The sequence below is a fragment of the Anomaloglossus baeobatrachus genome, chromosome 7 (genome assembly GCF_048569485.1).
Source record: "Anomaloglossus baeobatrachus isolate aAnoBae1 chromosome 7, aAnoBae1.hap1, whole genome shotgun sequence".
In the NCBI taxonomy this organism is placed as follows: domain Eukaryota; kingdom Metazoa; phylum Chordata; class Amphibia; order Anura; family Aromobatidae; genus Anomaloglossus; species Anomaloglossus baeobatrachus.
In genome coordinates, this window is record NC_134359.1 from 271,119,993 (window position 1) to 271,145,445 (window position 25,453).

At 50.3% G+C, this 25,453-nt stretch overlaps 3 protein-coding genes across 3 annotated transcripts; 2 read left to right on the forward strand and 1 right to left on the reverse strand.

The window, feature by feature from the left end:
* Positions 1-2,620: 2,620 nt before the first annotated feature.
* On the forward strand, positions 2,621-2,932 carry LOC142246239 (histone H4). The gene has a single exon (XM_075319274.1). It carries the CDS (start codon positions 2,621-2,623, stop codon positions 2,930-2,932), a length of 312 nt encoding a protein of 103 aa, XP_075175389.1.
* A 3,434-nt stretch (positions 2,933-6,366) lies between these two features.
* Positions 6,367-6,753, reverse strand: LOC142246240 (histone H2A type 1-like). Its single transcript, XM_075319275.1, has one exon. It carries the CDS (start codon positions 6,751-6,753, stop codon positions 6,367-6,369), a length of 387 nt encoding a protein of 128 aa, XP_075175390.1.
* A 324-nt stretch (positions 6,754-7,077) lies between these two features.
* On the forward strand, positions 7,078-7,458 carry LOC142246241 (histone H2B 1.1-like). Its single transcript, XM_075319276.1, has one exon. The coding sequence runs from the start codon at positions 7,078-7,080 to the stop codon at positions 7,456-7,458; it is 381 nt and encodes a 126-aa protein (XP_075175391.1).
* Positions 7,459-25,453: the final 17,995 nt, after the last annotated feature.

Sequence of the window (25,453 nt, forward strand, 5' to 3'; positions counted from 1 at the left end):
ATCATTTATTTAGTGAATATGGTGACAAGGGCTTGAAAGAGTTAAGATGAACAATAATATTGTCATATATATATATATATATATAATATTATTGTTCATCTTAACTCTTTCAAGCCCTTGTCACCATATTCACTAAATAAATTATGTATTGTTTGCACTACAAAAACTCGTGTTTCTCCTTTCCCGGAAAGTCATAACAATTGTAGTCACAACCATAAAGTCATTCCATGAAACAATAAGCATTGAATATAATGTACTACAATGCAGGAGGATTTTTTTTTTTTTGCAAAAAAAACGGATTACATACCTAACCAAAATAGAGTTTAAATCAATGCAGGGATAAAGTGCCAGCAGTGCAAGGGTTTGGTTCTAGCAACAAAGCTGCTATACACCTGGTTAATTACATAAATGGTATATAGGTAAGTACTACACTGCTAAAATCATAATTGTAATCACAAACATGCAGTCATTTCATCAAATACTAAGTATTGATTGACATATAAAGTGCTGCAAAGCAGGAGGAATATTTTTGCAAAAAACAGGGATGAAATACCTAAACATAATGGGATGAATAGAATTGACTCCCTAACTTCTGGTCTGATGAAGCCTGCTCTGTGACACACAAAATGTAGTTACCTCTCCTTGGGGGACTCCAGACCCTTGCACTGCTGGCACTTTATCCCTGCATTGATTTACATTCTATTCTATTTTGGTATGTAATCCCTGTTTGTTTGTTTTTTCTTTTTTTGCAAAAAAAAAAAATCCTCCAGCATTGCAGCACTTGTCAATGCTTAATATTTGATGAAATTACTGTATGTTTGTGAGTACAACTATTTTTTTTTTTAAATCAGGGCAGTACCAATTGTTTAAGTTTGTAGGGGTCTTGTTAAAAGATCCAGACCCTTGCATTGCTGACGCTTTATCCCTGCATTGATTTAAACTGTTTTATGTTATGTAATCCCTAATTTTTGTTTTTTTAAAAATTCCTCCTATATGGTATCATCTAATATATAAAGCTGAATGTGTGTGTATGTCCGGGATTGGCATCCGCACCGTCGCAGCTACAGCCACAAAATTTTGCACACTCACACTTCTGGACCCCAGGAGCGTCATAGGCTATAGGCTATGTTTCGAGGGGAAATTTTAACTCCGCTCTTTAGTTATTCGCCAAAAAAACAGCGAATGGAACTGGGAGCCACAGTGCAGCCAGATCTTCAGAAGAATGCGCGGCCATGCCCTTATATGGAATGTTGGCGTGTCACAATGCAGCCAGGGAAAGAGACACATAAAGAGACAGACTGACAGGGAAAGAGACAGACAGGGAAAGATTAGAGACAGGTAAAGAGACAGACACCGGGAAACAGACAGACAGGGAAAGAGAAAGATAGACAGACAAAGATAGAGAAACAGAGAGATATATACAGAGGGGGAGACAGACAGAGAATGGGAGAGAAACATAGAGACAGTTACTATCCTGGGCGTTAATATATTCTATTTATACATTCTATCCCGGGAATGTGAATACATTCTATTTTAACAGCCGTTATTAACCCGGGCGAAGCCGGGTAGTACAGCTAGTTTTATATATAAATAATTATTATTTGATGGAATGGCTACAATTGTTATGATTTTGGTAGCCGGGTGCTACTTACCCATATTTAATTACACAGGCCTGTCGTATTTTTTTCCCACTGCCAGAAGTCTATTGCATCTGTCATCTTTTCCTCTTTTTTTATATACAATATTTGTATCTCATATAGTTTTTGTACCCAAATAAATATTTGTCATTGTTTTGCATGATACCCCACTTGTTGTTCCGTTTTTCTTCCCCAATTATTTATTAGTGGTTTTGCAAACACCCCATGGGTAACCAAACAAGTCTCCATGAGGTTTCTCTATTAACTCGATCTTTTTACTAGTCTTTACTTGAATAATATCTCAAGGATTTTGCTTTTTCTAAGCCTCTATGGCTATGGACCTCTCACGCTCCGGTCAGGAAGAGCCTCCGCCAGTCGGAGCACTGTATGCAATCCCGGCCTCAGTTATACGGCCGTGTGACTGCTGCCTAATTACTGCTCTCATCATCCCGTGCCTGCTCTGCGCTACTACTCAGCAATCTTCATACTCTGGCTGGTGATGAAGCCGTTTATATCCCTCCACACAGCGGACATTGGCGCCTGAGTGTGAGGCCGCTTCTCTGGGAAAATGTAAGATCATGTTATAGCACGGACCTCCTGCTTGTAGCTGTGGAACTGATCTGTACATAGACTGCAGGAATAAGCGACTGGGGAGATAATGACGGAGATCTGGAAAGCTGCTTACATAACACATTAGTGTTCGGTGGATTTTATCTATGGACTGTATTTGGGATAATTCTCATTTGGGGAGAAGTTATATTAGAGTCAAATGAACTGCAGAAGAAGCCGAAAGGGCGGTAAATTCAAACTCCCTAACAGTTCTGTATTCTGCCAATCAGCAGAGGAAAGGCGGAGTCCTCAGTCTGTAAAACACGCCCCGGACGCGCGTCATCTTTTCAGTTCTCCTTCTGGTCCGACCATCCTCTACATAAAGGAGGAGTCGGCGTCAATTTATCACTTGTTTTGTTCTAACTACTCTGAAGATGTCTGGTCGCGGTAAAGGAGGAAAAGGTCTCGGGAAAGGCGGCGCCAAGCGGCACAGGAAGGTGCTCCGTGATAACATCCAGGGCATCACCAAGCCCGCCATCCGCCGTCTCGCCCGCAGAGGAGGCGTCAAGCGCATCTCCGGTCTCATCTACGAAGAGACTCGCGGAGTCCTGAAAGTTTTCCTGGAGAATGTGATCCGTGACGCCGTCACCTACACCGAGCACGCCAAGAGGAAGACCGTCACCGCCATGGACGTGGTGTACGCGCTGAAGCGCCAGGGCCGCACTCTCTACGGCTTCGGAGGTTAATTCTGCTCTATTCTGTCCTCACAACCCAAAGGCTCTTTTCAGAGCCACCCACATCTACCTGAAAGGCTACAATGTCCTGCTGCTGTGGGGTGAGCTGAGGGCAGATTTCCTGTGTCCTGGTGAATGCTGTTCGCTCTCACTGATCTATCATGTGGCTGTTATACATATAACACCGGGGTGTATGATGGGGGAAGGGGGGTATAGCCGAACATGGATATATCTGAGCATAGACCATATCCTCCTGTGCTGCGATTACTACAGAGTGAAAAGCAAAGTTCTGCTGGGAGATGAATGTTGATGCTGCTTACTGATATTTTTAGGATGAGACCCGTGTGGGTGATCGGGTACAGCGGACATTAACCAGGAATAACGCTGTATGAGGCAGCTGGATAGATGGACGAACTGTACTGGGTTTATAGACTCATGTAATTATCGCGTCTTGGGCACTATAGTCTCGGATCAATGGCGGCCACCGAAGAACCCTTCAGAATAATAATGGCGGCTCATCCTCCATCCAGCGCGATCACCGTGTGCGGGGGCAGCAGGTCTGGAGGACAGGACTGCGCTGTATCCTGGGTATTGTAGAGCTGCCCCAGACCTGAATCCTCACAATATAATCTCCCCTATATGCAGAGGTGCAGGTTATAATCAGATGGACGGAGAGCAGCGATTGGGCGGGATGTTTACAATTACGGCAGGAGGGTCACAGCAGCGGGAGATGGAAAAGTAACAAACCGCAGCTGAATACGGTGATATCAAAGGGTTAAAATAAACGTATGAGCGCTCTTTAGTCTGAAATCTACGGTTTCAGAGGCGGAGCTACGAGTTTGAAATTCCCGCTCTGTAACACGTGGTTCTGCCTCTTTACACGCGATTGTCCTGCTGCTGTGGGGTGAGCTGACTGCCGATCTCCTGTGCTCCGGGGAATGCTGGAAACTGTCACTGATCTGTCATGTGTCTGATAATACAGATAATCCAGTACAAGTTTCTTTACCCGGATTAACGCATTACTGGCCGATCCCGCTCCACATACGTGTTCTCACAGATGAGGCGACTTCACCCCCACAACCTGGTGGAGCATTCGAGGTGATCGGGCAGATCTACACTTTATCCACAGATCCGGTGTCGCATGATCCCCTTTTAGCGGGGAAATTTGTGACATGAAATTGCTGGTTAGTAGCCGCATTAGGAGTTCTGAAAACCCGGTCTATCTGCTCACAGCAAAGACAAATTTGCGCCCTTTGAAGGACAAGAACCTCCATCCCCTGTATATATTGAGCGCTGCTGTATACACTATAGAATAGCGTGGGCAGAAAAGCATCCACTGCGCAATCACCATATGAGCTCTATAGCAGATCAGTCGATTTATTTTACGCCCTGAATAGAAGCTACAGCTGCTGCGGAGAGGGGCGGGAGATCGGCGCTGCGCTCGATCACTGCTGACTCCTCTGCTTTAACTGCAGCTGGAACATCGCGGGCACTAAGGAGTTAGTGTCTGTGGACGGAGGCAGAGACCTGCTTAGTGCTGATTGGCTGAGCATTGAATGATTCCCTGGCTGCTTTTCTCTCGTTCTTTGTTCTCTGATCCGCGGTGTCAGCGGGAGGGGCTCTGGCTCATAGTGAAAATTAAATATGTAGGTTGTATCCGCACTTTATGATGATCTGTACTATTAGCGGGCGTCCAGCACTATATGGGGGTATATTGCATTACATTGAAGTGCAGAGCCCTTTATAATGAGTAGAAAGCTCTGTATGGACGTTATACAGCCCTCTATAGCAGTACAGAGCACTATTGGGGCCCCCGAAAAAAACGCGTTAAAATGTGACAGCCTAAATAATCTCACCGCTGTCCTGTATACTCCATAATGTGCTGTATATCTATAAAGTATTGGGTCCTTCCATATAGTTGTGTATACGTCCACAAAGTACAGTATACCCCGTGCAGTGCCCTATACACCATCCATAGGGCTGTATACTTCCATATACTGCTGTAAACTCCTATTGTGCTGTTTTATCATCTATAAAAGCTGAATACCTCCATATAGTGCTGTATTCTCCTTCCATACACCACTTTATACTCCATGTAGAGCCGCTTATACTTTCTCCAGAGTGGTGTAAACTCTCCAACCTTAAATTTCTATTCTGTAATGGCAACTGGATTCATCACGGGCACGAAGGTGTTAAAACTTAACGTCTGAGGAAAGCGATGTGTGGGCGGAGCCAGAATTATAATGTGCCCTGATTGGCTGAGCTCTGAATTTGAAATTCCCGCACAATGGCTGAGTTTCTCCACTCTCTGTTCTCTGTGCCCCGCGGTGTCAGGCGGGAGGTCTGGGGCTGAGTGAATACTTCATATGTAGGTTTATATTCAGCGCTATATGCAGACTTCTAATGGGGTCTGTGCAGCATAAAGAAAAGTGAGCAGCGACTCCGAATACAGCAAGTGTGAACACGCCCAATACCCGCAGAATACACAGAAGAATCCAGCGCCTCTGTAAGATCCAAGATGTCTGCAAACCCCGAGTGTATGAAATGTGAGCGGCGCCGCTGCTGTATGGAACAGATGAGATCAGGGCCAGCACAGGAGGCGCCTTGTCGCGGCTGATGGGATCTCAGGAAATCCACAAGTATCTCCATTATTATTCCGTATATTCCATATAGCAGATGCCGCTCACATTATGTGTTCAGTGATTGCAGAAACCTCGGCGCTCACAGAGGCGGCCGTGCTTCTGTGTGGTCTGTACAGCTCTATATAGAGGCACGATATGAGGGTATATAACACTGGAGTTACAGTGATGGGATTTCCTATCACACATTGTTCGCAGTCATTGTATATAGACTGAGCGGCAGAGTCCGTGTACCACACTGCGCCGCCACATGGGGAGTGAGGACAGGAACACAGGGTCGCCCTGCACTAGTGGAGTCATCAGGAGCCGTACGTAGAGGAGCATCTACCCACATTATACCATCTAATGCCCGGCGCCCATCACCGGCCCCAAATCCCCGCAGAAAGGGCACAACAGCGGCTGTTACTCAGCGCCTCCCACTGCAGGACATGGAGGATGGAGAAGAGGATTGTGTAGAAGAGACCGGAGCAGAGAATCCCATATTACGAACCATCAGTGAGGTGTCTGTATGTGGATATTTCACACTCCCTTGTGCTGTGACCGCTGCTTCCTACAGAACACGAGTGACAGCGCAGATGATAAACCTGATTAGTGCCAGGAACAACAACCACTGTGCCAACCTCATAATACACAGGACTATTCACACTGCCGGGTGCAGCTTATACCCCCGGAGATATATAGAACCGCAGCCATAATAAATCTATATGTACAGAACCACAGCAGAGATCAGCGGCGCCAGCTCCTGTGAGGACGGGGTGGTGGCTCTTAGAAGAGCCTTTGTGTTGTGGATGATGCGGATCAGCGGCGTTACTTGCTCTTCTTGCCGCTCTCGGTCTTCTTGGGCAGCAGCACGGCCTGGATGTTGGGCAGGACGCCTCCCTGGGCAATGGTCACCCCACCCAGCAGCCTGTTCAGCTCCTCGTCATTGCGCACAGCCAGCTGCAGGTGACGGGGGATGATGCGGGTCTTCTTGTTGTCCCGGGCAGCATTGCCGGCCAATTCCAGGATCTCAGCAGTCAGATACTCGAGCACAGCGGCCAGGTAGACCGGAGCGCCGGCGCCCACTCTCTCGGCATAATTGCCCTTGCGGAGAAGCCTGTGCACACGACCGACTGGGAACTGCAGTCCTGCCCGGGATGAGCGGGTCTTGGCCTTAGCGCGGGCCTTCCCTCCTTGTTTGCCGCGTCCAGACATCGCTGCGTTGCTTTTTCGGAGATCAGACGATAAAGAACCGTAATGTGACGCGAGTGCGGCTCCGGAGTGTTTTATAAGCTGCTCCGCCCTCCTTTCCTGTCATTGACTGAATCTGAAGTCATCCATGGAAATGAGACTTGTGGATCCTCCAATGAGCTGCAGGGGCGGTGATCATGACGTTCAACAAGTCACATGCCTTTTTCACCCAATGGAACGGCGATGTGTCATCAGTGCTCATTTGCATGGCCGGTCTTTAAATACGGCCGCTCTGGGAGGAGAGATTATTATTCTCTTATCTTGTGACAAGATCTTTCTTCTCTCATCATGCCTGATCCCGCCAAGTCCGCCCCAGCCGCCAAGAAGGGCTCCAAGAAAGCCGTGACCAAGACTCAGAAGAAGGACGGCAAGAAGCGGAGGAAGACCAGGAAGGAGAGCTATGCCATCTACGTGTACAAGGTGCTGAAGCAGGTGCACCCCGACACCGGCATCTCCTCCAAGGCCATGGGCATCATGAACTGCTTCGTTGGTGACATCTTCGAGCGCATCGCAGGGGAAGCCTCCCGCCTGGCTCATTACAACAAGCGCCACACCATCACCTCCCGGGAGATCCAGACCGCCGTGCGCCTGCTGCTGCCGGGAGAGCTGGCCAAGCACGCCGTGTCCGAGGGCACCAAGGCCGTCACCAAGTACACCAGCGCCAAGTGAGCCGTTACTGGTGATCCCCATCCTCCACACCACAAAGGCTCTTCTAAGAGCCACCACATTGTCTACAGCAGAGCTTGATTCTGGAGAAACTATGTATACCGCACAATAACGCGGTATATAGTGTTAGTTTGAATTCAAAGTACTTTGTATACAGATTTATTGCGTAAAATTGCGGTTTACAGTTCTAGATTAGGAATATCCTGCATTATACAGAACTATGGGGTTATATGGCAATGTCAGTATACAAAACCGTTTGGAGATTTATGGCGGTATGCAGCATATGGAGATAACAGTAGTACCGTATATGGGGGTACTAGAAAACTCTGAACATTGCGGGCAGTAACGGGTTAACAGCGTCTATGGGCGGAGCCAGAGCCTTACTGACTAGCTGAGCGTTAAATTTGAAATTCCCGCCCTATGGCTGAGAGTTTCCCCTCTTTGTTCTCGGTAACACGCGGTGATCCGGTTTGTTTCCTCTTCTCAGGCCGGGAGTGATTGATATGTCCGCACTATATTGCTGTATACAGCGCTATATGGGCTTTCCCCATTACTATCCTAGGGTTTGGCAGCTATGTTTTTTTGTCAAATCACAGCTATTAACCCCATACATTGCCACCGCATCAGGGCAAGCGGGATGAGCTGCTGCATCTAATGTTATATACCAATTCTTTGGCGGCTGAAGGGTGATATTATCAGGCTGGGAGGGGCCAATAGCCATGGCTCTTCCTTCCCTAGTAAATACCAGCTACCTGCTTTACCTCGGCTGGTTATTAACAATGAGGAGGACTCCAAGCCATTTTTTTTTTACATTACAAAAATCTGTACAGTAACATCTGAAGAGCTAAAATATGTAAACCTGAAATATAGAAATTTTTGCTCTGCATTACTGCTACTGGAAAAAATGAAATACGTGGTTTAAAAATTAGCCAATTTGTGTAACCCCGACAAAGACAAGGCGTACCACTTTTTTGTCTCATTTTTCCCAATAGCAGTAATGCAGTGCCAAATTCTCTATACTACATGATTACAAAGTTTAGCTTTTCATTTGCTGCTGTACAGATTTTTGTAACGTTGAATTTTCAGTGTGCTTCTGTTCACACCTAGTGGATGTGCTGTCAGTCTTTTTATATTTTTTTTCTATATTTAATAAAAAAATCTGCATGGGATCCTCTATTTTTGATCAGCCACTGGAAAGCAGACAGCTGGGGGGGGGTTGCAGCCTACAGCTGCTGCTTTATCTCAGCTGGCTTTCATAAATAGGGAAATAGCCCAAGTCATTTATTTGTTTTTGCTTCTTCAGTGGTGAGCTGCTAATCACAGCCTTATCAATACTTGATGCGGCTGTAATGGGCCGGTAGTGCCACATAGGAAATGCTTCCTGATTGGCTGCTCTGTATTCTCTTTATTCAGGTCATAAACCTAAACAGGAACCAGACATACAGGTAAAAGCTAGTGTACAGGTGCGAGACCCGAACACCCAGTGCCCAGTGTTATCCCCAAACTTTACAGTTGAGGTTTGCTCTTCCTTAGTTAAGAACCATCCTGATTGGCTGCAATTTGCAAAACAAGAAAAAAACACCAGTTCGATCCCCCATCACTAAAAGCAACATATGGACCCATACAGCTGTACAGGGAGGATATACATCGCTATATGGGGTGTATGTGTGGCGCCCCTGAGGCTTCAGTCACCACAGGGTACTATGCCTTACCAAAGGTGCAGTAATCATCCCGGGCAAGGAAGAGGTCGGTGCCGGTCATTCACAATCCACAAACATACATAAGCCAGTTGCCCTCTCATCAGGACGGGGTTAAGGTAGGGTCATTTAGAATGGTCACCACATCGTCTGGGGCCTCCCACCCACTAGCTTAGGTGCTCAGTTGGGCTGGGCAACTGATCTGGGGAGAGAGGAGCCACATACAGCAGTCTAGAAACCAACGGGAACCAAGTGAGATGCAGGAGAACACAGTCGCTGAGGAGAGAGCTCATATCTCACTCATGACTGGCACACATCTCGAAGCCCTAGGCTGGTGGGCACTTCATGGCCTGCCAGCAGAATTCGTCAGGCAGAAGATGTCAAGTCTTCTGGCCCACAACAGTGCCCTGGGAAAAGTAGCACATAGAGCCAGGAGTCGTGACCAAAGGGCGAACCCATCAACAGGCTCGCGCTGCCTGCTATGCGAGACGGGGAACATAATTGACTCGCCCACCCCAGGGCTATGTGACACCCGGTGCCGGGCAGAACTGGTCCGGTGATAGTCAGTGGTGGCTGGGCCCGGCTCCGTGGCCCTGGTGGGTGTCAGTAAAATATGTGGCTTGAAGTAATAAAGTTTGTGTTCGTGACGCCACCTGTGGTCTGCGGCTATTAAGCCGCCGCTGCTGTGTAAGGCCTCCGGGGTGATGATGTGGCAGCAATGTTGGTACTGCTCCCCACAGGTGGAGCAATGCCCGGGGCGCTGTTGGTGCTTGTGAGAGTCTATGGTGTTGTGCGGCTAACACGGTGCAGGGCCGACAGGCAATGAAAGAATCAGGCATAAACAACAGTCTCTTTACCTTTTCCTCTTTTACTTCGAACACAGTCCAGTCCTGGGAGACCGTTACAGGTGGTGATGGGGATCCGGTCGGCCTGGAAGTACTTGGGGTGATCTTTCTGGCCAGCTGAGTATGAGGCCTACTCCTGTGCTTTTCTTTGTTATGCTAGGACCCTGCTTCTCTGAATCCAGCAATGGCCCTCTTTCTGCTGGGACCGGTGGTACGTCCCTTTCCCTCTGTAGCAGGCTGCGCAGGCCCTCTCTCTGGTGCTTCTCTGCTGGAGTCCACACCGGGCCCTGATGCTGCAGCTGTACCTTTGGGATGTTTGGGCCAGGGGCTTGCAGCTCTCCTGCCCTTCGGATTCGGCTACCAGGGAATATGTTTAAGCCCTGGTGGCCACAGACTCCGATGTCCGAGTCTCTCTGCTGCCTCTCAGCTACTCCTGCTTCTCTGGACCAAGCTACTCTAGCTCCAGATTCACAGGACAGCACACTCTGCGTCTGTTCACTTCAACTGCTCCCTACAGACTAACCACTACTTCCTCCCATCAGCCAGACTTAAGGAATGCTCCCTGAAGTTCCAGGTTCAGAGCTCCCCCTGCTGGCCGGAGGGAGAACTGTGTTGGGTGTTAACTTACTGGCCAATAGATCTCCCAATTACCTCCAGGCTCAGCATTAACCCTTTGGGAGGGCAATGCTGTTGTGGCGACCAGGTCCTGGGGCGCCACATAATCACCCCCAGGACTCGGATCCCAGCGTAGATCTAAGCCACAGGGACTCGCACAATACAGCACAGGACTCGCACAACACAGCGCAGGAAGGAAGGCCTCACGGAGCATCCCACCGGTTCAGGCCTCCGAACTATCCGGCATCGGCTGGAGCCCATCACAGCGGAGTTTGGCAGTCAAACAACAGGAGCAAGTCATTCAGGATACAACTTAAACTGCAACCGCTCTGTTGTCTGATCCATACCGCGCCCTGCACTCTCGCACATGGTTGAACAGCCACCCCCAACCTGGGGCCTAGCTCTGTCTGTGGAGAGCTGCAACACCTAAGCTGCATCACCATCTGCCCCAGAAGAGAGACATTCTGCAGCGGCCGCTAACAACTGGCTGCATACCACAGGTGGCGTTACAAATAACTACTACTACCAACGTCCCCAACCAACCCCTTCATCTCTTATAGACACCGTCGGGGCACGGAACCGGGCCAGGCCGCTGTGACATCCCAAACTGGCCCAGTGACGGGTAAGGGTACTTTCACACTTGCGTTATTTACCTTTTGGCGCAATCCGCCTGTTACGTCCCCTGCGTCACCAGTTGTGCCTCTTACGCACACGTACAGCATACCCCAGGACCCCTGTGGAGTTAACAGGGTGTTCCAGGATTGGGTGTGTGAACCTATTATCCTCCTTGCCTTCCCAGTCAACGCTACTGGTGTGATCTCTTGGCCTGACGTGTCCTCTACATACGTCACCATTAGCGTAGTGACCAGAAACGCTAATCGAAGGATCGCTCGGCTTGTCGTGTCTAACAGACGTGGCCGACAGGGCGCTGTCGCAGCGGTCTTCTCGGTCAACACTACCTGGTCACCATCCGGCCTGACGTGTTCCCTATACACGTGGTCGGGGTTGCGCCAATTCCACCGTAACGCTAACTGGGTTGTCATCCGGTCTGACGTGTCTCTACACACGTGACCGGTTCCCTGGTGTGCTGGTTATCTATGAGTCATCAGTCCTATAAAGTCCACTTAACCCACAGGGATCCAGCAGCTTCATTGCCATCTGGAGCATGGTGGGCCCTGACTGCCGATAGGGATATATACCCCCTTTTCCTAATCTGCCGGTCCCCCCGTAACACCGCCCTTTTGAAAAACAGTGGAATTCGTTAACGGATTCCTCTGTTTCCCATAGACTTGTATGGATGACGGATTGTGCCAAAAGTAACTGCGTTGCTTCCGCTGGCCGACGCTGCGTTGCTTCCGCCGGGCGTAAGGAATGCAGCATGTAACGTTTTTTGAGCGACTGAATTCTTTATTTTTCACTGCGCATGCTTTTTTTTTTTTTTTAAATCACAGAAACTTTATTTTGTCTCTCGGCGGCCGAACTTTCAGCTGATCGCCTGGCGGCCGGCTATTGAGAGCGATCAGCTGAGCGGCCGGCTTTTGAGAGTGATCAGCTGGGAAATACAAACAGCCTAGTTGGAGTCGAGTGACAGTGAGAGGAGTGGAGTTGTAGAGCTGTCAGGGACCCGGATAGGAGCCTGGGACCCTTGAACCATCAGGCAGGCAGACGGTGGTGGCCGCCTGCAGGAGTACTGGTACAGCAGCCGACGGAACCTTAGGGACCGGGCCAGGGTTGGAGCCCGCCGGCCCTGAACCAAGGAGTCAACCATTTACCGGAGCACCAGAAACCGGGTACTCAGACCCCATCCTAGCTTAGAAGCCACTGAGTATAGGCAAACTAACTGATTGCAGGCTGGACCTCACGGGTTCATCCTCACCCAAAGTCCAGAAAGAAGGCAAAAGCCCACCGATACCAGGTGAGAGCCACCGCCAAGGGCCAAACATCCGACGGGCCAGCACCTGCGGGCAACCGAGGGCTCCTCCGGCAGCTCAACGCCGGGGAGCGGGCTACCACTGTCCAGGCAGGGGAGCCAAAAACCACAACAAGAGGTGCAAGGGAAAGGGGCCACCATCAACCTCACAAGGGGACACAAGCAGCCGGCTGCGGGACCCTACCATACTCGAACTTTGGTTTACCAGCGACTCTGAATGTGAATTAATCGTAAGTACACCAGTGCGATCCGGGCACGACACTGCACCGCAGCATGGCACCCTGCATCCCGACAACAACACCGTTGGCAGTCCCCCACCGGGCCCCGGGACACACCGCCCCTACCCACGGAGGGGCTAACATCTAGGCTGTGACCGCAAGACCGATCCCGGATGAGCCCGCACCTTCACTTCAGCCGCAGCGGTGGTGCATCCCGTCACCACGACCCGTGGGTGGCGTCATGACCCGTAGGATGACAACGCGGCCCTCCCCGGCTGCGCACCTTGTCCCACACCACCACCACACTACTGGCTCTCCCCTTAACAGAGCGACGTGGCCCCCGGTCCGGAGGCGCTCGTGTCACAGACAACCCGAGCCCGGACCTCGAGCGGCTCGGCCCGAGCCGCGGAGAAGCGTCCGGGCCCCTATCAGGGCGGTACAATTAAGCCGGACCTGGAGAGGTATTACGTCAATTGCTGCCGTACCAGGGCAATTCGGGATGAACCGGGTAGAGTCCCTGGACTGTGCCATCTAAAGAATGCGGCAATTCCGGGCGGCTGCTGGCTGATATTGTTAGGCTGGGGGGCTCCCCATAACGTGGGGCTCCTCATCCTGAGAATACCAGCCTTCAGCCGTGTGGCTATACTATACTATTACTTATTTTACTGCACGATATAGACCCGCCCACCTGCGGCTGTGATTGGTTGCAGTGAGACATCTGTCACTCAGCGTGGGGGCGTGTCTGACTGCAACCAATCATAGGCGCTGGTGGGCGGGGAAAGTAGGGAATACCAGATTGAATAATGAGCGGCCCGCATTTTCAAAAGAGGAAAAGCCGACGGAGCAGTGTGACAGCCGTGCAGCGCCGCGCTGGGGATCGGGGAGTGTGAGAGATGGGGAGAGACTTACCGACGGACAGAGAGAGGGACAGACAGAGAGAGAGACAGAACGATCAACTGACAGAGAAAGAGACCGACCGACAGACAGAGGGAGATTCACCGACATTGACAGGGAGACTGAAAAGACCTGCGTTTTGTTTGTCAAAAAGCATGCGAAACGCAACAAAAATGCAGTTCAAGTGCATTTTGGTTGCGTTTTGACCCACATCATTGATTTCAATGTGTGGAGAACGCAGCTACAACGCACAAAAAAAGTGACATGCTGCTTTTTCTTCCCACAGCGATTTTGGGCATCCAAAACTCTGCGTTCACAAACGCAGCGTGTGCATAGATTTTTCGGCTTTCTCATAGACTTTGCTGGGGAAGCTGAATGCATGCAATTTGGCACTGAAAACGCTGCAGTTCAAAACGCAGCATTTGCACGGAAAAAAACGCAACGTGCGCACATAGACAAGTGACCGCCCGTGTGCGCATGTACATAGCGGTCTAGAGCTTAGATGTGTTCTGATCACTCCAATATCAGTCTTATCATCGCCACAAAGTTCACTTTCAAGAACTGATCCTCCACATCTGCCTGTTATTTTGCTGAGTCCTTTTGTTCTATAAAGTCATAACAATTGTAGTCACAACTAGAGATGAGCCAACCGGCCGCAGTTCGTCTCAATTCGGTTCGCTGAACGAAGGCCGCGTTCGAGTTCGGTCTGGCGAACCACTCGAACCCTATAGGAAACAATGGGAGACAATCACAAACACATAAAAACATATTATAAATGTACACATACAGTCAGTGACGTAACTTGAGTTGGATGGGCCCCGGTGCAAAGTTTAGACCTGGGCCCCCCCTCCACATACACAGACACTTGGGGTAGGGGATAATGACACTGACATTCGGGGTACAGGATAATGATGCTGACACTTGGCTCTCACCCACAGCACCCTGAAATCCCTCTATCAGCACCCAGCTTTCCTATGTTCTGATATTTATCTTGTCCTCAGCACCCAGCTTTCCCATATCAGAGCATGGGAAAGCTGGGTGCTGAGAGATGTATATCAGAACATGGGAAAGCTGGGTGCTGAGAGATGTATAGCAGAACATGGGAAAGCTGGGTGCTGAGAGATGTATATCAGAACATGGGAAAGCTGGGTGCTGAGGGAAAGAGCCTTTTTCCCTCAGCACAAAACATTTCCATCCCATACTTGTATCTTTGTCCCCCCTGTATAAAGTTCTCAAAATACTATAACAGCCCCCACATAGCCTTCCAAATAATTGTATAAAGGGTCCCACATAACCCTTCATATATTAGAATGCAGATACATAGCCCTCCATATATTATAATGCACCCCCATAATCCTCCATGTATAAAGTAGCCCTTCAATTATAATGCATTTCCCATAGTTCTCCATGTATTAAAATTCACCTCATAGTTCTCCATATATTATACTGCACCACATAGTCCTCCATGTTTTATAATGCACTTCCATAGTCCGTGTATAAGGTAGCCTCCATAGTCCTCCATATATTATAATGTAGCCCCCATAGTCCTATATGTATTATAACACAACCCCATAAAACGTCAGATGGCATTATGCAGCCCCATACTCCTCCATGTATAATTCACCCCTATATTCCATGTATAGGGTGTCCCTTCATTTTGTATTATACAGCCCCCCCCGACCTCCATTTTAATGCAGCCCTATAGACCTCCAGTATAATGCAGCCTCATAGACCTCTATGTATATTACACCTCTATATTCAATGTATAAGGTGTCCTTCATGTTTATTATGCAGCCTCACCAGGCCTCCATATATAATAATGCAGCCAACCTCTCCAGGCCTCCATGTATAATATAGCAGCCAGCCTCCCAGGCCTCCATGTATAATATAGCAGCCAGCCTCCCCAGGCCTCCATGTATAATATCAATACAAAGAGAAGCCCTGCGTCACTGAAAAGATAGGTGCTCTGAGGTAAAAAAACATATACAAAAAGGGAGATAACCCCGGCACACTACCGCTCCCAAAAAGGCAATGATACATTAATTTGTATGCAAAAAAATTGTTTTATTGACAAATTTATTCAATATTTCATCACATGTACTTGGTCCAAAAATTATAATTGACGTTTCGGCTGGAGGCCTTCGTCAGTATGGACTTTTTTATCATATACTTAAGGTCCTTGTCCCTGTGTTTTGGGAGGGCCTGGCAGGGTTTGTCAAAGACGCACTGGCCACACGTGAGGTGCCTGCCACTTTAGAGTCCTTGATTCAGGTTGCCTCTCGCATAGACATCCGCCAGGCGGAGCAAAGGCTCGAGGTCTCTTCAGCACCCACGCCTTCTCGGCCTAAAAAGCGTCTGACTCCCGTCTTCCATCAGACAGGTCCCCCAGCCAGTCCTGTAGGCGACTCCGTGGAGTCAATGGAGGTGTCCAAGGTGGTCTCCTCTGCCCCAGGTTCTCGGTCTTGTGTCATCTGCTTTTCCTGTGGGCAGAGGGGACACATAGCTACCCTATGTCCCAAACCGTCGGGAAAAGACAGCGTCTAGTTTCTATCAGAGGGGGGACTCTAGACGCTACTTCTCCCTCTAGGTTGACTATCAGCGCCCAGTTGCAGTTCGGCACTACTCTCTTCTCTGCCCTGGCTTGCTTGGACTCAGGCGCTGAAGGCAATTTCATCTCGACCTCCCTGGCAACCCGATACTCAGTTCCCCTGGTTCTGTTGCCCAAGCCACTCAGGGTCCGGGTAGTCGACGGGTCCATACTACTCGATCCTATCACCCAGATCACCATCCCTCTCAGGATGGATGTACCACCGGGACACCATGAGCAGGTGTCCTTCCTGGTGCTTCCAGGGGGGACGGATGAGATCCTACTGGGCCTTCCCTGGTTGAGACAGCATGCTCCTATACTCAACTGGGCAACAGGGGAGATCTCATCCTGGGCAGGATCCTGTAGAGAGCACCTCGTGACTACCGAACCACCCGCTACCATTAGGTCGGTTGGGTCCTCAGGGAATACTGAGGGGCCGGGTTTACCGACACCTTATGAGGCCTACAGGGATGTCTTTTCCAAAAGGGCCGCAGATACTCTTCCTCCCCACCGGCCATATGATTGCCGAATAGACCTGAAGCCAGGCTCCGAGCCCCCTAGGGGCAGAGTGTATCCACTCTCTGCTCCAGAGACGGAGGCTATGTCCAAATATATTCAGGACAGCCTGGCGAAGGGGTTCATTCGCAAGTCTATTTCACCGGCTGGTGCAGGGTTCTTTTTTGTGCAGAAGAAGGAAGGGGATCTGCGCCCCTGTATCGATTACAGGGGATTAAATGCAATCACAATCAAGAACAAATACCCTTTGCCCCTCATTACTGAGCTATTTGATCGATTCCGCGGGGCAAAGGTCTTCACAAAGCTGGATCTACGCGGGGCGTATAATCTAGTGCGAGTCCGAAAGGGCGATGAGTGGAAGACCGCCTTTAACACCAGGGACGGTCACTACGAGTATCTAGTAATGCCCTTCGGACTCTGCAATGCCCCCGCCGTATTTCAAGACTTTGTGAATGACATTTTCCGGGATTTGTATCTTTCCGTGGTTGCATACCTGGATGACATTCTTATCTTCTCCCCCGATCTTACCACCCATCGGAGGGATGTCATCCGAGTACTTAAGAGGCTCCGCACCCATTCGTTATATGCTAAGCTGGAAAAGTGTGTTTTAGAACAGGAATCCTTGCCGTTCCTGGGGTACATAGTGTCCAGTCAGGGGTTAGCAATGGATCCGGGGAAGTTGGAGACAGTGATGAACTGGCCTGAGCCCCGCTCGCTGAAGGCGATCCAGCGATTCTTGGGGTTTATCAATTATTATCGCCAGTTCATTCCCAACTTCTCGACGGTGGCAGCACCCATCATTGCCCTTACCCGCAAGGGCGCTAATCCCAAAGCATGGACACGGGAAACGGTAGAGGCATTTCACACTCTCAAAACTCACTTCTCCAGAGCTCCCATCCTTCATCGTCCAGACATCTCCAAACCCTTCCTACTGGAGGTAGACGCCTCTTCAGTCGGTGCAGGTGCAGTCCTGTACCAGAAAAACGAACGAGGAAGGAAACATCCGTGTTTCTTTTTCTCCAAGACCTTTTCTCCGGCCGAGAGGAACTACTCCATAGGGGATAGGGAGTTACTGGCGATGAAACTAGCATTCCAGGAATGGCGGCATCTCCTGGAGGGTGCGAAGCATCCATTTGAGGTTTTTTCTGACCACAAAAACCTCACATACCTCCAGACAGCACAACGCCTGAACCCAAGGCAGGCCCGTTGGTCTTTATTCTTCTCCCGGTTCCGCTTTATTATCCGCCACCTGGCCGGTGAGAAGAACGTACGGACCGATGCCTTGTCACGTTGTATGGTTGTGTTGGAGGAGGACGAGGAGGAGCCTCGTCTTATACTACCCCCGGACAGCTTGAGGATGGTCACTCCCACTTCTTTGGACCAGGTGCCACCTGGCAAAACCCTCGTTCCCCCTGAACTACGGAACGAGGTGCTATCGTGGGCCCATGCCTCCAAGGTCGGGGGTCACTTCGGGGTCAAAAGGACCAGAGACCTGGTGACCAGGCATTATTGGTGGCCGAGACTACCCCAGGACATACAGGAATATGTGGGAGCCTGTATGTCGTGTGCTCGGAATAAGCCGTCCCGGCAGAGACCGGCAGGTCTTCTTCACCCACTGCCAGTGCCGGATCGTCCCTGGGAAGTGGTGGGGATGGACTTTCTGGGAGATCTGCCCAAGTCAGCAGGGCACAGGGTCGTATGGGTCATCACGGACCACTTCTCTAAAATGGTCCACTTGGTGCCTCTCCCACGACTCCCGACGTCACGTGCTCTCGCCACCTTGTTCATTCGGCATGTATTTAGGTTGCATGGCATGCCTGACAAGGTGGTGAGCGACCGGGGTCCCCAGTTCGCGTCTCGCTTCTGGAGAGAGCTCTGTAAGCTCCTGCAGATAGAGCTCAACATCTCCTCCGCATACCATCCCGAGACCAATGGACTAGTGGAGAGGACTAATCAGACCTTGGTAACTTACCTCCGCCATTTTATATCCGCGCACCACGACAACTGGGCTAACCTCCTTCCTTGGGCTGAATTTGCCATTAACAATTCGGTCCATGAATCCTCTGGCCAGACTCCGTTCCTACTCAATAACGGACAACATCCCAGAATCCCGGTTCCGATGCCCATTACGTCACCCAATACTAGAGTGGAGGATTGGGCGACCAAGGCCCGGGAGATCTGGGATGACACCCAAGAGGCTCTTAAAAGGGCTAAAGACCGGATGGTGACAACGGCTGATGTTCGCCGCCGCCCTGCACCATCCTTCGCCCCTGGTGACCTAGTATGGCTGTCCTCTAAGAATGTTAACCTACGGGTACAGGCAGCCAAATTCGCCCCTAGGTATCTGGGTCCATTTAAAGTACTACAGCAGGTAAACCCAGTGGCATATCGACTCCAGCTCCCTCCACGCTGGGCTATAGCCAACACCTTTCACGTGTCCCTCCTGAAACTCGTACGACTTAATAAATTCTCGGGGTCCCTGCCGGCTCAAACCGACTCCCCGTCCGACGACCCTGAGGTGGCAAAACTTGTGGAGACAAAAGTCATACAGGGCAAGAGGTACTACCTCGTGGAGTGGGCCGGCCGTGGTCCGGAGCATAGATCCTGGGAGTTGGAGGATCATATCCGCGCCCCGAGTTTGATAGCGGCCTTCGAGCATGGACAGGGGGGGGGCCTAGACGGGGGGGTAATGTTACATCTCGTGGCTCTCCTGAGGCAAGGACTGAGGCAGTCTCCCATTCCTTGCCTGCCACGAGCACTCCTGCTCAGCAGCGCCGAAGGTCTGCCAGACTGCTCAGTGTGCAGGAGATACCTTCTCAGAGAGGCAGCAGAAGGGTGACACCTAGTGGTTCTCCTGTTACAAGGAGTGAAGCGGTCTCCCATTCCTGGCCTGCCACAGACTCTCCTGCTCAGCGGCCCCGAAGGTCTGCGAGGCTGCGCAATGTGCAGAGGTTTACTGCTCAGGGAAGCAGTGAGTTTCCCGTTATCTCTCCACATTGTGAGACCGAGGATCCCGCCTCTATTTCCCAGAGGCAGGAGGGTGAGCATGTGCAATGCGTGGTGGGTCCTGATTCGCTCACTAACGTCACACGGCTTGATGACAAGGCTGGTGACGTGGTGAATCCTGACTGGCCAGGCTGGGACGTCGTTGACCCTGATTGGGTCAAGTCCGTCATCTCCGCCTCGCGCCCGCCCTCGGGTGGAGCTGCACCTCCTTAAAAGCTCCCCCTGCCATCATGGTGGCGCGCGACCGTCCTTCTATGTTTGGATGTCTGGCAGCGTGCTGCCACGCCACTGCTCAGGCATTACTGTCTCTTGTGGGCTTGGCCCTTGCTGCTCCGGCAGTACCTCGTTTGCAGGCAGTGTTCCTGCCTTGCTGCTCCGGCAGTACCCCCGTCAACAGGCCGTGTTCCTGTCCCAGGTGAGCTCCTCAAGTCTCCATTGGACTCACCTGGTTATTGAAAGCACACGTGCGTGGGCACCTCTGTGCTACCCTCGTGCCATATTCTCGTGACTTCCACTGGCACACGTGCGTGGGCACCTCTGTGCTTCCCCGTGGAAAAGGTACACCGAGCCGTGAGATCTGTGCCATACAACCCTCACGGGTTAGGGCAGATCGGTGTACATAGATCGTCTGTGACATTCCAGACGATCGCTAGCAGCAACCCGCTCACTCTTCACCCACCATAGCGGCGGTCCCTTACACCGCACAGTGGACCTTGACCGGTGGAAGCAGTCCATTTCCCATCTTGGCACGCTTCCCCGGGTCCCCCTCGTAACACCCCACGCTGTTATTTTAAATTAAATAAATAATTAAAAAAAAAAACACGTGGAGGTCTGTTACGAGGGGGACCCGGGGAAGCGTGCCAAGATGGTATATGGACAGCTTCCGCCGGTCAAGGTCCACTGTGCGGTGTAAGGGACCGCTGCTATGGTGGGAGAAGAGTGAGCGGGTTGCTGCTAGCGATCGTCTGGAATGTCACAGATGATCTGCGTACACCTGTCCGCCCTAACCCGTGAGGGTTGTATGGCACGGGGCTCACAACTCGGTGTACCTGTTGCACGGGGACGCACAGAGGTGCCTACACACATGTGCCAGCGGGAGTCACGAGAATATGGCACGAGGGTAGCACAGAGGTGCCCACGCACGTGTGCTTTCAATAACCAGGTGAGTCCAGTGGAGACTCGAGGAGCTCACCTGGGACAGGAACACGGCCTGTTGAAGGGGATACTGCCGGAGCAGCAAGGCAGGAACACGGCCTGCAAACTAGGTACTGCCGGAGCAGCAAGGGCCAAGCCCACAAGAGACAGTAATGCCTGAGCAGTGGCGTGGCAGCACGCTGCCAGACATCCAAACATAGAAGGACGGTCGCGCGCCGCCATGATGGCAGGAGGGGTTTTTATGGAGATGTAGCTCCAGCCAAGGGCGGGCGCGAGACGGATGTGACCCAATCATGATCTGTGACGTCCTGGCCCGGCCAGTCAGGATTCAGCACATAAAGTGAAAGATAGACAAGGCACTCCCAAAATGCTTTGCATGAAAATTTATTTATGTGCTTTAGAACGTTTTCGGTCCTATTTGGACCTTCATCAGTAGCACATATGTAGTGAATAAGGTGCACATGGGCTGTCAGGCGCGGATTCCACCGCTGCATGGGGGCTGCCTGACAGCCCATGTGCACCTTATTCACTACATATGTGCTACTGATGAAGGTCCAAATAGGACCGAAAACGTTCTAAAGCACATAAATAAATTTTCATGCAAAGCATTTTGGGAGTGCCTTGTCTATCTTTCACTTTATGGCTTTGGAACCTAAAGTGCACCCCAATATCTTGTTGTCACACGGACAGGAGGTGCCATCCCCTTTTTTCGTCAGGATTCAGCACATCACCAGCCTCGTTATCTGGCCGTGTGATACCAGTGAGCGAATCAGAAGACGTCACGTGGGGCACATGCTCAACCTCCTGCCTCTGGGTCATAAAGGCGGGATCTTCGGTTTCACAATGTGCAGAGCTAAGGGAAGTCTTGCTGCTTCCCTGAGCATCTATCCTTTGCACACTGTGCAACCACTCCGACCCTCTGCGATGCTGAGCAGGAGGACACGTGGCAGGCAAGGGATGGGAGACCACTCCATTCCTTACAAGGAGTAAACCACTAGGTGTCACCCTTCTGCTGCATCTAGGAGGAGGAAACTCCTGCAGTCTCCCAGGCCTTTGGCGCTGCTGAGCAAGAGGGCTCGCGGCAGACAAGGAATGGGGGACCACCTCATTCCTTGCAAGAGGAGAGCCACGAGATGTAACAGAGGTCCCCCCAAAATTGGATCACCAGCCAAGGTAAAACAGAGAGCTGGGGTCTGATATTCTCAGACTAGGGAGGTCCATGGTTATTGGACTCTCCCCAGCCTAAAAATAGCCGGCCGCAGCCGCCCCAGAAGTGGCGCAGCCATTAGATGCGCCAATCCTGGTGCTTCGCCCCAGCTCATCCCGTGCCTTGGTGTGGTGGCAAACAGGGTAATATATGGGGTTAATACCAGATGTGTAATGTCACCTGGCATCAAGCTCTGGGGTTCGTGAGGTCAGGCGTCTATCAGATACCCGACATCACCAACCCAGTCAGTAATAAAAAAAATAGACGAGAAACACATTTTTATTTGAAAAAACACTCCCCAAAGCATTCCCTCTTTCACCAATTTATGAGAAAGAAAAACAAATCCAGGTCTGCTGTAATCCAAGCGGTTCCCATGACAATCCATACCATAGTCAATGTTACTGTCAATGAAGAAGAGAATGTTCTCCATTTGCTGGGAGAGCAATGCAGTGACCTGAGCTAACATCAATAGGTGAGCCCAGGTCACTGCAGGGCACGACAAGTGCTGCTGTCAGGAGCGAGGTACATTACCTGCGGTGACGATCTCCTGGACTGCTGACAGCACAGCGGTCACTGACTTCAATGACCGCCGCTTTCACAGCCAAGTATCGCGAGAGCCTATGACGTCACCGCTAGTCACAGTCTTGGGTCGGAAGCCTGAGCAGGAGATGTGACAAGCGGCGGCTATGGAAAACAGTGACAGTGCTGAGGTCGTGAGGGCGGGACTTCATCACCGCAGGTAAGCCGAGCGGGGCCAAGTGTGTCGAGTGCGAGGTGGGTGGAGCTAAGCGGGGTAATGTGTGCAGAGTGCCAGGTGGGTGGAGCCAAGCCGGGTAATGTGTGCGAAGTGCCAGGTGGGTGAAGCCAAGCGGGGTAATGTGTGCAGAGTGCCAGGTGGCTGGAGCCAAGCGGGGTAATGTGTGCAGATTGCCAGGTAGGTGGAGCTAAGCGGGGTAATGTGTGCAGATTTCCAGGTGGGTGGAGCTAAGCGGGGTAATGTGTGCAGAGTGCTAGGTGGGTGGAGCCTAGCGGGGCCATGTGTGCTGGCGGCGGAGTGCGAAGTGGGTGGAGCCTAGCGGGGCCATGTGGCGCTGAGGACGTCAGTGTCGGGGACTGCATGGCTGGGGACAGGTGAGTGTGTGTGTGTACATGCCGAGTGCAGGAGGGGGCGGAGTGAGCTGAGCGGGGAAGTGTCGGCTCCCTGCACACGTAACTAGGGTAAATATCGGGTTACCAAGCAAAGTGCTTTGTTGGATACCCGATATTTATCTTCGTTACCAGCTTATCGCAGGCTGCCAGCGATGGCTCCCTGCACACTGTAGCTGTAAAAAGCCCTGCTTTTGATGATTGAACCGTTCTCGAACGTAACTCGAACTTTTAGGAAAAAGCTCGAGTACTAGTTCGATCTAGAACACCCCCCAAAATCACTCGAACCGCAAACCTCGAACCACGCTCAACTCTAGTCACAACCATAAAGTCATTCCATGAAATAATAAGCATTTATATATAATGTGCTACAATGCAGCCGGAATATATTTTGCAAAAACACAGGGATTACATACCTAACCAATATAGACTTTAAATCAATGCAGGGGTAAAGTGCCAGCAGTGCAAGGATCTGGATCTCGCAACAAACCTGCTACATACCTATTTAATTACATGAATGGTATATAGGTAAGTACTACCCTGCTAAAAAAGTCATAATTGTAATCACAAACATGCAGTCATTTCATCAAATAATAGGTATTGGTTGACCTATAAAGTGCTGCAAAGCAGGAGGAATATTTTTGCAAAAAAGAAGGATTTTTGTGTACTCACCGTAAAGTCTCTTTCTCTGAGTCTTCATTGGGGGACACAGGACCATGGGTTATGCTGCTGTCACTAGGAGGCTGACACTGAGTAAACAGAAAAAGTTAGCTCCTCCCCAGCAGTATAACCCCTGAGCCGGAGGCGGGCTCAATCAGTTTAGTGCACAAGCAGTAGGAGGAGAACCAAACAATCCTGGATAAAACAAGGTAAAAACTATGACCAATAGTCGTGTGACCAGTGGCCTGGGGATATGGCCACTGGGGTAACAGACAGGTAATATATAACAAATAACACAAGCAGGGTGGGTGCTGTGTCCCCCAATGAAGACTCAGAGAAAGAGATTTTATGGTGAGTACACAAAAATCCTTCTTTCTCTATCGTTTCATTGGGGGACACAGGACCATGTGACGTCCAAAAGCAGTCCCTGGGTGGGAAGAAAAGCATCACCGGAGATAGGAAGGAAGTCGCTTCCCCTTGCCGGGCTTGACTCGGACCTACAAGCGCCTACGTTGTTACAGGTATGCCACTGCCACCCGCAAACCTTACGCCAAGACTGGCCTCTGCCGAAGCCTGAGTGAGAACCTGGTAGAAACTAGTAAAGGTACGCCAACTAGATCGGGTAGATAACAGGATGGCTGAGAGAGAACCAGGTTAAATGCTGCGCTAGAAAACCACAATTCCGATGGATAAAGTGAAATCCTTTCCTTTATTGGCACAAGTCTACGCGTTTCGAAGGCATACCGCCTTCTTCATCAGGACAAAACAGTACAAGAAAAGAACAGCATGACATGTGCTGCTGCACGGCGTGAGATATAAAGCATTGAAAAAAATGAGTAACCACGTCATCAGGAATGATGTCAGAGAGCCAGTGACTCATTGCCACGTGGAGCTCTAAGGGTATGTGCGCACGTTGCTTTTTACCTGCTTTTTACCTGCTTTTTTGCTGCTTTTTCTTCTGCGCTGTTTAATGCCAAAATGGATGTGTTCTTCTATTCAAGCAAAGTCTATGGGAATTTGGGTTTCTTGTCCGCACTATGCAGTTCAAACTGCAGCCTTTTTGGTGCAGAACTTTGGTCAAAAACTCAGCTTTGCAGTGCAAAACCCAAATGGCAAAAACAATTCACATGTCAGTTGTTTTTGCCATTTGGGTTTTGCACTGCAAAGCTGAGTTTTTGACCAAAGTTCTGCACCAAAAAGGCTGCAGTTTGAACTGCATAGTGGGGACAAGAAACCCAAATTCCCATAGACTTTGCTTGAAAAGCAGAACACAACCATTTTGGCATTAAACGCTGCAGTTGAAAAAGCAGCAAAAAAGCAGGTAAAAAGCAGGTAAAAAGCAACGTGCGCACATAGCCTTAGAGAGGAAATGGAAAGAGAAAAAAAAAAGAGGAGAGAGAAAGAGAAAAAAAAGTTTATGGTTGTGATTAGAGATAGGGTGTAACCAGTTGCACTTGCTGGAGTGCTGGATATATAAACCAGTTTGATATAATCAGAACGAAGAAAAAAACAGTGACACTGA